The sequence below is a fragment of the Pollachius pollachius genome (genome assembly GCF_949987615.1).
Source record: "Pollachius pollachius genome assembly, chromosome: 13".
Lineage (NCBI taxonomy): Eukaryota > Metazoa > Chordata > Actinopteri > Gadiformes > Gadidae > Pollachius > Pollachius pollachius.
Window position 1 is genome coordinate 15,096,710 of NC_136946.1, and position 15,839 is coordinate 15,112,548.

The 15,839-nt window shown below is 42.4% G+C and overlaps 3 protein-coding genes across 4 annotated transcripts in view; 1 reads left to right on the top strand and 2 right to left on the bottom strand.

The window, feature by feature from the left end:
* Positions 1-1,040: 1,040 nt before the first annotated feature.
* On the bottom strand, positions 1,041-5,944 carry vps28 (VPS28 subunit of ESCRT-I). Of its 2 annotated transcripts, none has more exons than XM_079748946.1 (10): positions 5,888-5,944; positions 5,273-5,341; positions 5,146-5,174; positions 4,997-5,034; positions 4,817-4,906; positions 4,622-4,727; positions 4,313-4,414; positions 3,889-3,942; positions 3,700-3,791; positions 1,041-1,286 (listed from the first exon to the last, which is right to left on the bottom strand). In XM_079748946.1, exons 2-10 carry the CDS (start codon positions 5,310-5,312, stop codon positions 1,166-1,168), a joined length of 672 nt encoding a protein of 223 aa, XP_079605072.1. In that variant the 5' UTR covers positions 5,313-5,341; positions 5,888-5,944; the 3' UTR covers positions 1,041-1,165. The 2 variants fall into 2 exon arrangements, with proteins under 2 accessions (XP_079605072.1, XP_079605073.1); XM_079748947.1 differs by lacking the exon at positions 5,888-5,944 and adding an exon at positions 5,765-5,813.
* Positions 5,945-6,714: 770 nt separating this feature from the next.
* aunip (aurora kinase A and ninein interacting protein) lies at positions 6,715-8,549 on the top strand. Its single transcript, XM_079749387.1, has 3 exons — positions 6,715-6,805; positions 6,911-7,067; positions 8,056-8,549. The coding sequence occupies exons 1-3, from the start codon at positions 6,725-6,727 to the stop codon at positions 8,427-8,429; spliced, it is 612 nt and encodes a 203-aa protein (XP_079605513.1). The 5' UTR covers positions 6,715-6,724; the 3' UTR covers positions 8,430-8,549.
* A 566-nt stretch (positions 8,550-9,115) lies between these two features.
* cap2 (cyclase associated actin cytoskeleton regulatory protein 2) overlaps positions 9,116-15,839 on the bottom strand; it is an 18,910-nt gene continuing 12,186 nt past the window's right edge. The window contains exons 6-13 of the mRNA XM_079748797.1: positions 15,434-15,519; positions 15,083-15,188; positions 12,216-12,402; positions 11,846-12,018; positions 11,387-11,510; positions 11,203-11,285; positions 10,646-10,789; positions 9,116-10,204 (exon numbers count right to left, since the gene is read on the bottom strand). Coding sequence (XP_079604923.1) covers positions 10,121-10,204; positions 10,646-10,789; positions 11,203-11,285; positions 11,387-11,510; positions 11,846-12,018; positions 12,216-12,402; positions 15,083-15,188; positions 15,434-15,519 — 987 coding nt within the window. The 3' untranslated portion in view covers positions 9,116-10,120. The remainder of the gene's footprint in view (positions 10,205-10,645; positions 10,790-11,202; positions 11,286-11,386; positions 11,511-11,845; positions 12,019-12,215; positions 12,403-15,082; positions 15,189-15,433; positions 15,520-15,839) is intronic.

The following is a 15,839-nucleotide window of genomic DNA, read 5'->3' on the forward strand; positions in this document are numbered from 1 at the left end:
TCTATATATATATACATAGATATAAATATATAAAGGGTTATAAGATGTTGCATTTTACCCTACCCGCAATGACATCTGAACAATACAATCTCAAATATGACAAATATAATATCACAGACCACCACATAAAGAACAATAACAAGTCCAATATTATTGATTGTTTTATTTCTAAAAAAGTGTTACATGCTTTCAATTAAATTCAAAACTATTATTTACAATTAAAGCCTCAATAAATATGCTCTCCCTAAATGTTGCAGAGGACTTGGATAGCAAAATGATAGGATATTTCCCTCTCTGCAGTCTTGTGTTGCTAAATCCTAACTAAATGAGCTGGTTAGGATACATAAGCTAAAAGGGTACTATATAGTTTTATCTCTACAGAAAGAGTGAGGAGGAAAACATTGATCATGTTTTCAAATAAGGGTAAATATGATTATCTGTGGATTAATGTAAACTCTGAAGATCTTCAACCTATTACCAATATCTATATCCAAGTGATAAATTATATAAAACCTTTTTCAGACCCTGACACGTAATAATATAATGCATTGCAAAGTGATTTAAAACCAACCTTGTTTGCATCATTTGTTAACTCCTGTGTGTTTGTATGTAACTGATGATGCAAACCGGGTTTGTTTTGCAATGCATTATATTGTATTCTTCTTTTGGAATCAAATTAATATTTTGGTTTACACTCAGTCCCACCTAGCACAGTTTATATCCACTATACCTTAGGTTTGTATTCCACTACAAATTGTATAAAATAAACCCCATATCACAATATAAAGTCAAGACATAACCGTTGTATCAAAGACGGGGTAAAAAGCCATACAGATGGCGTCATCATCACTAATATCCAGGGACAAGGGCTGGCTATGCAATATCGCTCTAATCGCTAGCCAAAAGGTCAGAGGTCGGACCAAGTAGGCAAGGCATGGAGGCTGTGTTTGAATAGATTTTGACCAAATCCCTTGACCTTGAAAGGTCAGTTGCATTTCAACGCTACATAGGGCAGACAAGAGGCAAAGTAACAGATTAGGTTGTAATTTCACCAAATCAAGCCCCTGTATGGACATGGATGACACACCCCCTTCAACAACTGGGTTGGGGGGGGGGGATTGGGAGTCAGGAGGGAGTCGGTGAGATACGTGGGACGCCGAAGGCTCTAGGAGGAGTGGAGGAAGCGGTTGAAGGCGTTGTAGGCCGACTCCAGGTCGAAGAGCATCTGGCGGACCTGGGAGTCGTCCAGCTCGTCGGACGCAGACATACTGCTCAGGGTGGTCAACCTAGAGCGGAGAAGGAGAGAGAGCGAGGGGGTGAGAGAGAGGTCAGAAAGAACAATCGGCTCCAATGGCCAGGAAAGCAAATTTGCAAGCAGAGATAAAACTATGAATGGTCAACCTATGAAAGCTTTTCAAGGTTGTTGCTTTGCCAATAAACCTGACCAATGAGTTTGCTACAATTCTGGATTATGGATTATGATTAGTTGCTTGTCAGACACATGTTTTTATTTAAAATATAGTTAAAGCATAGAATCTGCATTTTAATTGTGAACTGTTTCAAGTCCTCTCTCAAAAAAAAAAAGGGGTTGCATCGTATATTATGTGCCAAATTTAACTCATGTGATGTCACCTTGGACTTGTGTCCAGTGGGCATTTTTAGATCATCAGTATCGTTGGATGCCTGCACTCAGGCTAAACTTGTACGCAGACACATCTGCAGCCTGGTCAGTGTGGCTGCGGTGGAACAATGTTAGTTTTGTCCCTTGGGAAGCCATTCTCCAATATAGACTTTATACAGGCAAAGGTCAGTGGTGGGTGCTGTGGAACAGTGGGAAACGTGCCAATTCTGCTCACAGCCACAGAGGTCACAGATACTTAAATTCAGAGCATTCAGAGCTCTATACATTTAATTAGCCATGTGGGAGTTTGTGTTGAGGACGGCTGGTTTAAGCAGCCTCACCTGGCCGAGTCTGATTGGACTCTGGGGCTGGGTGAGGCTGCAGTGTAACAAGGTCCATGCTACACAGCACCTAGGTGGCTGCCACATACCACCTAGGGGACTTGTCTGGGCTCCTTAAGAAACAGGGTGGTGATGTTGAATCTGGTTTATTGTGAAAGTTACAGTAAGCCTTTTAGAGTGCGTGCGGAGATGGCTGGTTTAACCTGTGGACACTGATTACCGGACGTGCAACAGGTGTGCAGCCCAAGAGTCCAGTCCGACTTGGCCAGGTTAGGCTGCTTAAACCAGCCATCATCCACACACACTCCCACAGGCCACTATTAAGGTCCTTTTACAACAGGCAGGAGATGCAAAAACGCATATTAAGAAATTGCATCAACTAATTACAAAAGTCGCGACGTGAATATGCGGCATTTTCCAATTTGAATCGCACCAGGTAGAAGACGTATGGATTCAAGCCTAAACCTCATATTCCCTAGACTCAGAGAAAACAAGGTTGAGGTCCTTTTACACCATGCATGTAAGGAATAAATGACACTAAAGAGAGAAAACTAGACGGAAAAAAAATCATAGCAATTATTTCAGTTCTTTGCCGGTTATGATATGAATATGAGGAACTGAAAATAAGAAGTAGTAGTAGTAGTAGTAGTGCAGTGCTCAAACTCATATAGCCTGGTGAACCCAAGCTTATGCTCCATCCTCTAATCTAAATATCCTATGTACTTAGTAGATGATTCAACTGTAATTCAGTTGCACCCTATTGTGCAATATATGGCAGTGAATGGATGATGAATTGATCTCTGTGTGTATTTTGACCGTTCTTTAATATATCCATGTTTTGGAGACGTTGGTTTTGAAATCATTTCCCTGTTTGATAGCCGGCTATCACTTTTTCTGAGAAAGATGGTAATAAAAATGAAAAGGTTGAAATAAAACTGCACACCTTTAAGTTATCAAAAGCAACCTAAATTCACGTACCGCAGTGCAAGTAAGCATTGGCTGCTAGTCTCGCCTGCTATCGAGATGACGGCTACAAACAAAATTATAGGACTATGAATTTAGTGGTTTACTATACATTAAGAAGGCGGTTATGATAGCAACTCTTAAATAGGCCATATCTCCGCGATAACCTACGACCTTGAATAGTGACCATGGGGACTATGACAAACATACCTGATGGGGTTTGGTTCACCAGAATTATTCCTTGATTTAGTCTTAAGCCGTTAAAAATCTAAAATTCCACAAATAAATCTCAAATAAAAAGAGATCACTGAGTCATCCCCAGGGAAAGCTAAGTGCAATATCTGCAGGGTTTAAGTTCAGCAAAAAACACATAATGATATCGTTATTATATATCGGCCATCGGTCGCCTGCTCGCTAACTATTATCTTTGGCATCGGTGATTGAAAACCGATGGGAATCGTGGATAGCCAGTTTCAGTGTCCATGTAGATCTAAAGAACATTTAGCTTGCTTTCCAATTACAACCATTCGGTTCAAATGATTACCCCCCATAGCAGCTGATATGTGCAAATTCAGTAGGCATTATACTTTGTAACTCCTATATATAAATATAGATACAAATTACGGTATGGACGCTGATCACATTGGGAATCGACCCAAGTACCTTTGACCTGGGAGTCAAACACCCTAGACACTACATTACCATGCCCAACTGAAATAAATCAATCTTGATTTCAGATTAAATGGGGCCCAAACCGGGCACATTGTGACTTACCAAAGGCTGACTTTCTCTTTTGCCTCAGATTCTGGAGGCATGTTACTCATTCTGTTCATAGTTTCCATGAGCTCTCTCAGGTCTGGTTGGATCTGGAAAGGGAACATTAACTCATCAAGAAACCAATCAAAGAAACGAAGTGAAGCGCTTGCGACATGCCATTCGTTTACAAACATTTGAGGATCCTACCTCATCCATCGCTCTGATCTCCAGTCTCAGCTTGTCCATCACAGTGATGAAGAGCTGGAGGATGAAATTAATGAAGACAAGACCATTATAAGACAGAGGGTAAATATTCCTTCATGAAAAGCTCTGTTTACGAAGAGGGGATCGACAGGACCTGGTGCTAAACCTCAAGGTTTGGGTCATGGAATGTCTGCAGGACCACATATGCCTTCTCATTTATAAGTGTACTACTGCCATTAGCAGGCATTACCTTGGCGAAGGGCATAGGGTTATATATCATAGAGCTTTAATGTGATGTGATGTGATGTGATGTGATGTGATGTGTGTGTGTGTGTGTGTGTGTGTGTGTGTGTGTGTGTGTGTGTGTGTGTGTGTGTGTGTGTGTGTGTGTGTGTGTGTGTGTGTGTGTGTGTGTGAGGAGACATACAGAAACAATATCTGCAATGCAACGGTTCAGGTTGCCCATGTCGTCCTTGATGGTGATTGGTCGGTCCTCCTTTATTCTCTCCATGGCTAGGGGGCAGTCAAGCTAGTGGACCATAATAAAAAGACAAGTAAGCATAGACATTTAACACAGAGACATTGATGATACATTGAGTGAATTAGATGTTGATTTTAGAAAGAATCATAATTTGGAAATACACCCCGTACACATAGTTCAACACATAGCCTGTTGAGGATAAATTAACGATAGGATGTAAGATGGAGCATTTGCCCATCTAAATTATACACCTACTCTGTACTTTCTGCAGAAGTCATCGATGGAGCCTACGTCAGAGCCCTGGACCTGTTTGAAGGCAGCCTTATACTGAACCAGAAGTCTGGAGCAGAAAGCAGTGTACCTGGAAGCCATTGATAATGGATATTAGGGACAACACACTCACTTTTCTCTATTTGCTATTATCACTCACACAGAGAAACCTTAACTCACTCATTTGGTGTGACACAGTCCTGGATATAGGCTTTCTCTAGTGCCTGAAGGGTCTTGACCACAGCAAACAGCTCGGCCATGTTGTCATACCTGCAAACAAAGAAATGGTTTTACTTAATATTCATTTAACAAAACAAGGAGAATTACATGATTGGCACTAGGCATGTGTAATGGACTTACTTTTCACGTTCTCTCGCATTTTTGTACAACTTTACTTCCTAAAAAAGACATGGAAATATCTTAATGAATATCTTGAAGGGGTTGATTAAAAAAAAATGTCGACTTTAAAATCATGAATAAAAAGTAGTCTGTATACTAATTCGATTTACCTCATACAATTCAGGTTTGTTTGCTTGGCCTGTAAAAAAACCCCATGAATGTACACATTCATAATGAATTGATTGAATGTCATTTTTTTGTCTGAAACATTTGTTTACCATCGGTTTGTTTGCTTACCTCCTCCGATCCCTCCCGTAACTGGAATTCCATGAAACATGATAGTAACCCTTCTATAACCAAAAGGATCTGAGAAAAATAAATACAAATGAAAAAATAGATTCGAGAAATGTCAGCATTGACAAATAGTATATGACGTATATAGTATATGAAATAATAAACAAAATACATCGTTGGTTATGGTAAAATAATCACTGATCGCTAACGTACTGAAGTTAGCCGTCTACATAAAGTGAATTGAATTCCTTAGCATAGGCTAGCTGTAACACCATAATAAGGTTCTGGTCAATTCTAATTCCGTCGTTTCTATTGCTTTCCTAGCTATGCCATTAAATACCAAAATAAAATGCATTAATTAAGCAAGTCGCCAACAAATGTTACAGACGTCATTTGAATAAATGTAATGAAGTCGTTGTTGCTTTCTTGTTGTAGCTTCTAGCACGTTAGCACTTCCTTGATCATTTATGATTCCTCGTCATTTGTTGTAAATACCCGTTGATATGAAACGTTGGAATCAATAGATCAGTGTTTGGGCAATATCCGTGAGGTGTTAAAATCGTTCATTTGATGTTACATACAAATAAATATTAAAAGAAATCGAAGTAGTTCACCAACCTTCCTTGGCAAATTGCTGTGACGTCAAGGTAAACACGCCTCCTTGTGAGGACCCCATCACATAAACACACAGGTGTCCGTTCAGTCCCTCACTTAAAACAAAGCAATATTATATATTTTTAAGTTGAAAATGAAATTTCGAAGTCTTCAGAGATCGATACTGATTTGATATAATCCATAGATGTTTTCCTTTGTGTTGTGCATGTTTGCTAGATTTGGGCACATTTTTGTGCACTCTCGTGTTGAACGAAAGGTTGTGGCGCGAGACTCAAATGCAGTTCAGATTGAAACCCATTTTTTGACAAAGAGGTAGGTTATAAATAAACTTATAATACATTCAGTGGCCTATCTAAAACATTATACTCCGTAAGGCTGGAGGTCACTGGGTTAGGCTTTATTAAACGACCATGCCATTTATGTATGCCGAAGCTATTTTTAGGGTTTTTCCTCACCGTCTGGTTGTATCAAATGCCTTGTTTGGCTGTGTAGCAGATGAACCCAACCTGTTACGCGGTGTGTCAGACACCAAAGTCCTCAGCTTCAGATCATATATTCACTGAAATTTGCTAATACATAGAGTCTATTTGAATCGGCCGTGGTATTTACTGGTAAGCCGTTGTACTGACCAATAACATTTCAGTTCCTTTGAACTTGCGCTAAATCTGTATTTATGTCAGGTAAATTTCGTGTATGAAAAGATGCTTTCTTCTCGTATTGTGGCATAGAGCATGCTATTAATTCAAGAAATATTGATATGTTCAGTGAATGTGCTGTGTTGTGATCTCTGTATTAATAATAAGGCTTTTATTTTGTAAGATAGTCTTTCTAGCCTCCACCATGAAGAGATCCAGGCCCGCTCCCCAGGAGCAGTGTGGTGTTTGGTTGGACCCTGTGGAACTGAAATCAAAAGTGAAAAAAGTAAATCGAAATATTCCATCTAATCCATTCTATTCATCCCTTGATTTGATCACTCATTCTGTCTTACCTGCTGTTTTTTGCTATCAAACTATCTTTGTATTTCAGAAGCAGCGATTCCGGCCCATTTCTAACCTGCTGAACCCTTTGGCTGGAGGGGATAGATACAGTTTGGCCGTGGCGCTAAACTTCACCCAAACCAAAATCGAAATGCCAAATGTCAAACAGAGTTCAATATCATCCTTCTTTACTGCCCAACGCAGAGGTCAGTGGTCAATCTTATTGAGCATAAAAATACATCTTGCGTGGTATTAGTTGTGTTTTATTGTGAAAAACTACAGTAAGATCAGCATTGAACGAGCTACATACATGAAATACTGACTGACTGTACTATTTTTATTGATACATCTCTCCTCTCTATCTATGTGTGTGTGTGTGTGTGTGTGTGTGTGGGAGAGTATTTATTAATATTTTTTTTTCTATTTTTACAGTTCTCAAGAAGATGTCTGCATCTGAAGATCCACACATTTATCAAACTTCTACCTCTATACCCAATCGGGAATCCAGCATTTCCACCACGGGAGCTCCGGGGACGAAGAGAAAACATGAAGTGGTTGACCGGATACCCGACGTCAAGTTCCAGGTCAAGGCTTTCTGCACTGATGTAGACAGGATAGGTCCTGGACCCCAGTGGATGGGTCAAAGTGGTCAAAAGACTGATCCTAAAGACACGGCTCGGCATGAGTACAACAGCACCCTGCCATGGGACAATCAGTGCCGAGAACAGGAAGCAGAAGAGCTGCTTAGCCAACCGAAAAGGTTGAAGCTGCACCCTGAAACCTTTTCAGTCTACAGAGTTGGGGTTGACCCTCACACAGCTGAACTTAGTCAGAAGCCATTGAGTCACTTCTGTAGTTCCCAAAACATCCAGAAACTAATCAACCGCATCGAAAACAAAATACCAGATTTCATTCCTCCCGTTTCCCAGAGTGACTTTGCCATGTGCAGCGAGGAGCGGCCCACACCAGGGCGTTGCAGGGACACAGGGGCGGATATCCTTGAAAGCTTGACTAAAAGTGAAAGTGGCTTTGGAGATGCTCTGGGGTCAGCAGGTCGAACATCCACTCAAAAGCCTTTCGAGCACACAAACGCGTCTCAGATCAATGAGAATGACCAATACCGTTTGACATGTTCACAACCTCAATACGAACACCAGGTCTCAAAAACACTTAAACCTCTTGATAAATGGACAGAGCCAAAATCAAACCCTTTGAAGCATTGCGGAACAGATCAGGTCCGGGCAAAGGCGGAAGAACATGACATTTTTCCAGAGCGAGCCTCCATGACACCAAAAGACTCTCTCAGTAACAACTACTGGGTGCAAGACCCCCTGCCCCATAGCCTCCATGGGAACGCTATAGATCTGCTGTTCACCCAGGACTCTGAAGGCCTCCGGGTCATAGCCCACCGTGGTCCAAGGGCCTCCAGGAACCCCCTTAAGGATCACACCAACCTGGGCCTCGCATGGGAGCAGAGGGCTGGAGCTCAGAAATATGAGGCGTATGAGGAGGAGGGAGAGATGCTCTTCACTCAAGATTCTCAGGGAAATATGGTCATCAAACATTAGGTGCTCAATTTCTGATTTTCACTTACGACAAACGTCACTTTCTCATGGTATTCCATGGTCAAAGAGTTTTGTGTATTTTCTCTGTTCAGTCTTCTTCGTCCTCTATTGGACGTAACTGTTGTGAGTAGTACTTGATACGATGATCATGAAAAGCTTATGTGTCAACATTTGCAAAGCTAACTTTGCAAATGTTGAATTTGTTTAGGTTCAGAGTGCTTTATTGTAGTGTCAAACTAACCCCCTCTTGTTCGACTACTGATGTTTTATCTTGCTGAAGGAGCTGTTGGTCCAGTACCTGGGTGTGTCCTCATTCAACAATGGATCTGACAAAGGGTCAAAGTCGCTCTCATACAGTTATTTGTTGCTTAATTATTATCCCCTTATTTTGTATCCACATATAGATGATTAAAAATCTGCGTGAATCATTGTGATTCACGAGTGTTATTATTACAAGCACCAATGTATGAGATCATTCTTGTCTTGTCTGCATTCCTCTTGTCAGTAGATGTTTTTTTAATTCTTGTTTGTTCGGCCTCAACTCTTATAGTATGAAATCTGTATAGGGTAAGGTTACACTTATCTTACCCTATGTTGCAATTTTTTTATCATAAAATATCAAGCTGTGACAAAGGTGAATTCAAATTTATTTGAAAAAAGATTACAATTACATGATTATTGATGCTTGATTAAAAGTTGTATAAAGCACTGAATGGTTGCATGGCCCAAGTGTGCAACTGCACTGATGTTACCAGACAAACTTACATAAACCATCCAAACATTCATAGGTCGACTCCTGAAGCCCATAGGCAGGCCGACTGAACTGCACTGATATTACCAGACAAACTAACATGGACCATCCCAACATTCATTGGCCAACATGTGAAGCCACAGACAGACCCACTGGTTATGTCGACTCATAATTCTCACAGAAATATGTTATACAGGTGTTGAAAAATATGGCTTACGCTACTTCTGTACTGTTCTTTCTACATATTTTTCTCCTTCATTTGAGTCAAATCATTAGCATCCAATGATAATATAACGCTGCATCATATCTTTTCAAAATTGTCATAAAGATAATACAAATGGTGCACATATATTGGGATGATTAGTCATTTAACGAAATTTGTATGTTATACTCATACTTTAATACTGAATGTAGCTAGTGATACCATATATTGCTTTAATAGGCTACTTGGCTGTGTTTAATTGGGCATTTAAAACATTAAAGCGTATACGGTAATGTGCCAGTGCAGAGTTGCTGAGAATAAATGACAGAACCATGTGACTACAAGGTAGAGCAGTCTGCTTAGGTTATATATGGATATAAAAAAACATTTTGAGAAGACGTATATAAATGCCTTTGTGCTATGGCACACAAATGTCAAGAATATAAATGTACTTAACTAAAAAACAAATTGAAACGTTTAACTAGCAATCCCTTTTATTCCTGCTGAAAGAATGCCAAAAATAATAATGCAATATGCAATGCCATTGCTGTGTAGAAGTTATGCGATTCAGGGTGAAAATAAGAACCCACAAATAGAGTTGGACTACAAAAACATATTTAGAAATGGGTCTTTTGAGTGTCTAACATTTACTTTGCCAGCTAAAAAAAGGGTAGCTTGTGGGGGTGGAGGGGCATACATGGTTGTAATTAGTAATGGAAGATAAGGAAGCAGTCGATGCTATCAGCCAGCTATCTCGGTGGGCTCTGTCACCAGCCTGGAGCCGTCCCACACGGTCTTGAACTGCTCTGGGACGGGGAACTCTCTCTGGAGGATAACACACACGTACACACACGGGTTAGCTATTGGGAACATTTAACAAGAGAGCTCACTTTTAAAACGTTTGTTTGAAATAGCTTTACAACAGACAACATCCCGGCCTGTGTCCTTGTTCTGAAAGAGCCCAGTAAAGACACCGAGGTGGAGGGTGGCAGCCACATAGGCGCTGTGTAGCAACACACGTTGCTACACAGACATAACCAAAGGCACAATTGTGTCCCCTCATTTGTACATCCAGTCTGCTTTCGTGTCAAGGCCTTTTTTTGTACTTGCATATTGTAATAGTCGCCCACATTAGCATAACTGTTTAACGGATTCTTAATCCAAATGTACTGAATACAGCTATTAAATAATAATATTTTTAAGCATTAGCAGTATTAGCAAAAGTACTCGCATAACTGCAGTTATTATATCATATATTATACTTACAAAGTCATCCTCTCCGACCGGTACTAGGATGTTCATCGCTGAGCTCTTGGCACTGACGATGTCACAGTTGATGGAGTCTTTACTGAGGTACACCTGGCAGCCCTCCGTCTTGTTGATAGAGACGGTGGGCACGTTACCCAACACCTGAGGAATGAGGTTCACATCACAGGTTACAAGCTTGTGAACCTCTGAGCACTCAGCCCATATAACACATGTTCAACATAACAGATACCTTGGAATCCGAGGCCAAGCTTATCAAACTATAATCTTTGTAAATTCCAGGACAGCATTTTTTTTTTGTCAAAATATTATTCTATTATGGATACCTTTCTTCTGGTGAAGCATTATGGTGGCCCGGGCTGTGGGTGGTGCAAATTAATAAAGTTTCTAAGCAGCCTTCTTAACAAAACACAGATTTATTTTTGTGAACAAATTAATTGTAGTCCGTCTCCGAAATAATCGCAACTTTACCTATTTCCTCCACGGTACCCTCATCCAAAATGGGGCCTAATGTGACCAACAGAACAAACACATTCATCTTCATGTACTTTGCTCACCTGTAATTGAACAGATCTAGAGTTAATGATCTCCACGATGCCGACCGCGTTCTCAAACACCAGCCCCAGCTTCTTACAGTTGTCTGTAGAGACAAAAAGGCACACAGAAACATGATTAAAGGCAACAAGGAAACAGTGTGCCAAATGCACAGTAATGCTGACTAGTGTTTTCCCTGTCACTCACCAACGATGATGGAGTTGATCTTGCCCTTCACCTGGATGGTGGAGTTGTTGCAGTCAAAGATGTAGACCACCTGCTTCAATTCAGTCTCCTCAATCAGCAGGTCGTGTCTCTGCTCAAAGTGCTCCTAGAGAGACGCAGCCGAGGGGAAGACAGTCAGGGATCACCCACCACCCAGGTTGGATGTTTGCCTTAGTACTAAGCCCAGACCCTTAAAATGTAACTTAAACAGAGACTATATTTAATGGCTGCAAGTAACAGCTGAATGTAGTGCTTGCGAGTCAGCACAGCCGATCCAATGCATAAACTTTACAGACTTTGTTTTCCTTAAGCTTTAATGCCCTAAAACAACAAGTCATATGTATTGACACAAATTAAATGGCTAATCAAACTAAGGTTTATTTTTTCTGTCTCATTATCTCCCACAGTGGAAGGACGGGGAAAGGTAAACACGGGACGTACCACCCTCCATTTCTTCCCGTCCAGCTCCAGTAACGCCGGCCTCTTCTGGGGGGCCATGCTGGGCGTGGACCCCGGTTTGCTGGCCTTGGCGGGGGGCGCGTGGTTGGGGCTTCCCTGCGAGCGCAGCTCGGGGTTCTTATGGGTCTTCTTCCCCTCGGCTACGTGCTTCAGACCTGTGGGACGTGACGCAAGCATTGAGGACAGTGTAGACAGAGTCTTCCTTTTCTTGTCCCTGCTAAGGTCGACCTTCCCGGGTTAATGCGCAGGCACTAAAACCACGGTTGACACACCGCAGCGACACAAACCAGTGCACGAGGTCCCCCTCTCATCCTGAAGTACTCCTGCTACGTCTACCACCGCCGGCACACACCTTTGGTGATGTCCATGCCCTGGTTGAGCTGGGCGAAGAGAGCCGAGGTCTGGCCGCCAACGCCGTCCGCCTGGGTCTGGGCACCGTCGGCGTGGAGGACCGGAGGAGGGCCCGGCGGCAGGGGGGGTGGAGGAGGACAGGCGGTGCTGGGGGCCCCTTCGAGGAGAGACGGGGGAGCGACGGGCCCCTGTAAGATGAGAGGATGGCAGGGGGTGTTTTAGCGAGATTAGAAAGCATGGCTCCATCTCCACTGTATCATTTTCATTAGGGGAAATAAGAGAAGGGACGCTGGGCGATCAACCATTGAGAGGTTCCAAAGGGGCGGGTGTTATACCAACGCTGGACGGCAGGGGGAGTATTGGATAGGGAATGACTTGAGCCTCAAAGTTAGAGGATTTCCAAGGTGAAGTTAAGGTCTCTGGTTGGAAAAATAATTTGCGCACTGAATGGCAAAAAGACGGCAAAAAGAGAAAGATTTGACCTATTCAAGCTGACTCAACCTCTACAGTTAAAAAATGGTTAATAGTTCCCTTGGATAGTTTTGACCACACTCTGTGAATGAATCTATATCATTAAAGCATTGTCATTTTATCAGAATACAGTCCCTCATTGACAACTACAGTGATGGGAAGCGCGCACACACACACACACACACACACACACCCTGATTCCCTCTTCTTTGTCTCAAGCGTCACCCAGCTGCTAGAAGCTGTCCATTTTTCTTTCTCTCTCACACACACACACACACACACACACTCCAACTGGCAGTTAATGTACTTCAGTGTACAGCTGAGGCGACTTGACCCCTGACCTTTAGCTCAGCACATGTGTTGTACAGTAACCTGTTGCTTCAGATCGCTCAGCACATACCAGTGCATTACAACTGATGCTGTGTTTGCGTGTTTGTTGGTGTGTGTGTTGAAGTGCGGGGTTGTAGGGGTGGAGGCAATGATATAAAGTGTGTGTGTGTCTGTATTTGCCATTGTGTCTGTACGTGTTTTGTGTGTGTGTGTGTGTGTGTTTGTGTGTTAGTCGAGTTTCACTACATCCATATGTCATGTGTATAAGTTACATTAAACTCTGCAGCAGCTGACGGCTTGTGTGTGTGTGTGTGTGTGTGTGTGTGTGTGTGTGTGTGTGTGTGTGTGTGTAGCCTGCTTTTGTTTGGTGGGTTTAGCCTGTGGAGAAGAAACCCTCAATTGAAGTCACTGGCAGACCACCTGTTGAAGCCACACACGCCTGTTGTCACACAAACCCCCCCTCTGTCGGCCGACGGCAGACAGCTGACACACACTCAGGGATGCTGCAGGGTCTCAAGTTTCCCGAGTTCAGTGGACAGAGCAGCGCACACACACATGCACACACTCACAGGCACGCTCGCACACACACACACACACACAGACACACACACACAGACACAGACACACACACACACACACACTCACGTACACTTGCACAGACACGCATACATACACACAAACACATATATACACACAGACACACACACACAAACACACATACAGTTGTTGAGCACCAGTTTAGTATTCAGTCCTAATCGTTGGTCATGCATGTGAAACACAAAGGATCTCCCTGCGTCCTGGTTCTGGAACGTGTACATGGCTTCCATGGCTCCATGGCTTTGCTTTGCTCACTTGACTCGGGATATTCAAATGAAATGCCAACCTTAAGTCTGGGCTCCTCTCCTGATGACATATATGGGCCAAAGAACAGTGGGCAGGACAGGACAATTTTGAATTGTCCCCCAAAGCTAATTGACCTAACATACCACTACATATGGTCATATAGACAGCAGACGAACAAGCTGTGAGTCTGTGTGGTAGGGTACTCAAACCAAAAACAAGTAGACTCAATCCATCACGTCTAGCTGCAGTAAAGCAAACTGCTTTTGGCCGAGCAAAGGAAAGTGTCTCCCATCTACTGCATTTAGATTTCTGCCGTTCCTAGTCTTTTGCCTTGTGTGTGTGAGAGTGTGTGATAGAGAGAGAGAGAGAGAGAGAGAGAGAGAGAGAGAGAGAGAGAGAGAGAGACGTAGTGGAGAACTACAGGACAGCTCAAGTCCCTGGGGAGCAGTTCATCCATTCATGTTTTTGGAACAGCGTCACTCCATCGCTAAAAATGGAAGGGGGCAACAAGAGGGACTTCATGTTGGTTCCGAGATAAAAATATCAAGGTTTGTGAACAAAAAGGAAATGGAAACAAAACATAGCAATTAAAACTCAAGGAATCTTAAGAAGAGAGCCTATGTGTTTGAGGTAAAAAAGGCAAGAAGAGAGAGAAGAAAGAGAAGCAGTAGATCAGACTGCCTAGAGGGACGACATACCAATGATCCACTTTAGTATAGATTCATCTTTATGAATCAATTTGTATGTGTGGTTTCACGTATGTGTGTGTGTTTGTGATTCATCTTTAATTCAAGTATTCAATCTATGTATCATAAGGTCTGGCTCCTACACACATGCGTACACTACAGTACATTATGTGTTCTACGTGTTAAGCCTACTGTATACTTTGTGTGTACAGAAGACTATTCTGTGTATCGTGTCTAGTGTCTCTTTGACTATAAATGTGTCAGCTTGTTTGTGAATATCATAGTCCACTGTCTTTAAATGTAAACAATTTCTTGTGCTTGTGTGTATGTCTGGGTGGGTGGGGGGGATGTCTGTATGTCTGTCTATGTGCATGTGTCTATCTTTCTGTGTGTTTGCCCACGTGTTTGCATGTGTGTGTGTGTGTGTGTGTGTGTGTGTGTGTCCATGCCTGCGTCTGTGCGTGTATGTGTGTGTGTGCTCACGCATGCCCTCATCCTTTATGCGTGTGAGTGTGTGTGCGTGTCTATGTGGCCTCACAGTCCTGCACCAGGTGACCCCAGTAGTGTGGTGTTGCCTGATGAAGGCCTGCATCTCTGTCCACACAGACAGGTATGACTGCACCCACTCCACGTGTCTCCTGTCACTGTCACAGAGAGAGAGAGAGAGAGAGAGAGAGAGAGAGAGAGAGAGAGAGAGAGAGATGGTTTGATGGACAAGAAAGTTTGGAGTGCATCAGGTGAGTTGGTGAGAGAGGAAAGGGTACTCTAACATCAAACTGCTGTTGATTTAAATTAGCAGGGAAAAAATCCTGAAATCATGTAGTTACAATACTTAAACTGAGTCACGCCACACTCTTCATCATGGTATTCTATGATGAGTTATATTTACGTTTCCTTGTAGTCTTTCAGTACCCGGTTGGTATAGAAAGTGGCTGCATCATTCATCTCCTTTACATACGGAGCGGGCTTCTGGTTCTAATGGGGGAGAGAGGTAGATTAATCAGTCGAGAGAGGGAGTGAGAGGGAGTGAGAGAAAAAAAAAGAGGGTGGGGGGAAGGATTAAAGACAAGTGGTCACTTTGTATGTTTGTGTTTCACTGAAAAATCGTATTTCTTTTGACAGGGAACACTGTAAAAAGCTAAAGTTTTTCCATTTCCATATATAGAATGTGAAAAATGTTATCTTTCTCAAACTCAGGAGGATATAGAAGATGTTTTGAGTAGGTGACTGATGGTCTACATAGACCAGAAAGGGCTTCAGCGCTGGTAATCTGAGATGTATCAAGCGGTTCGGCT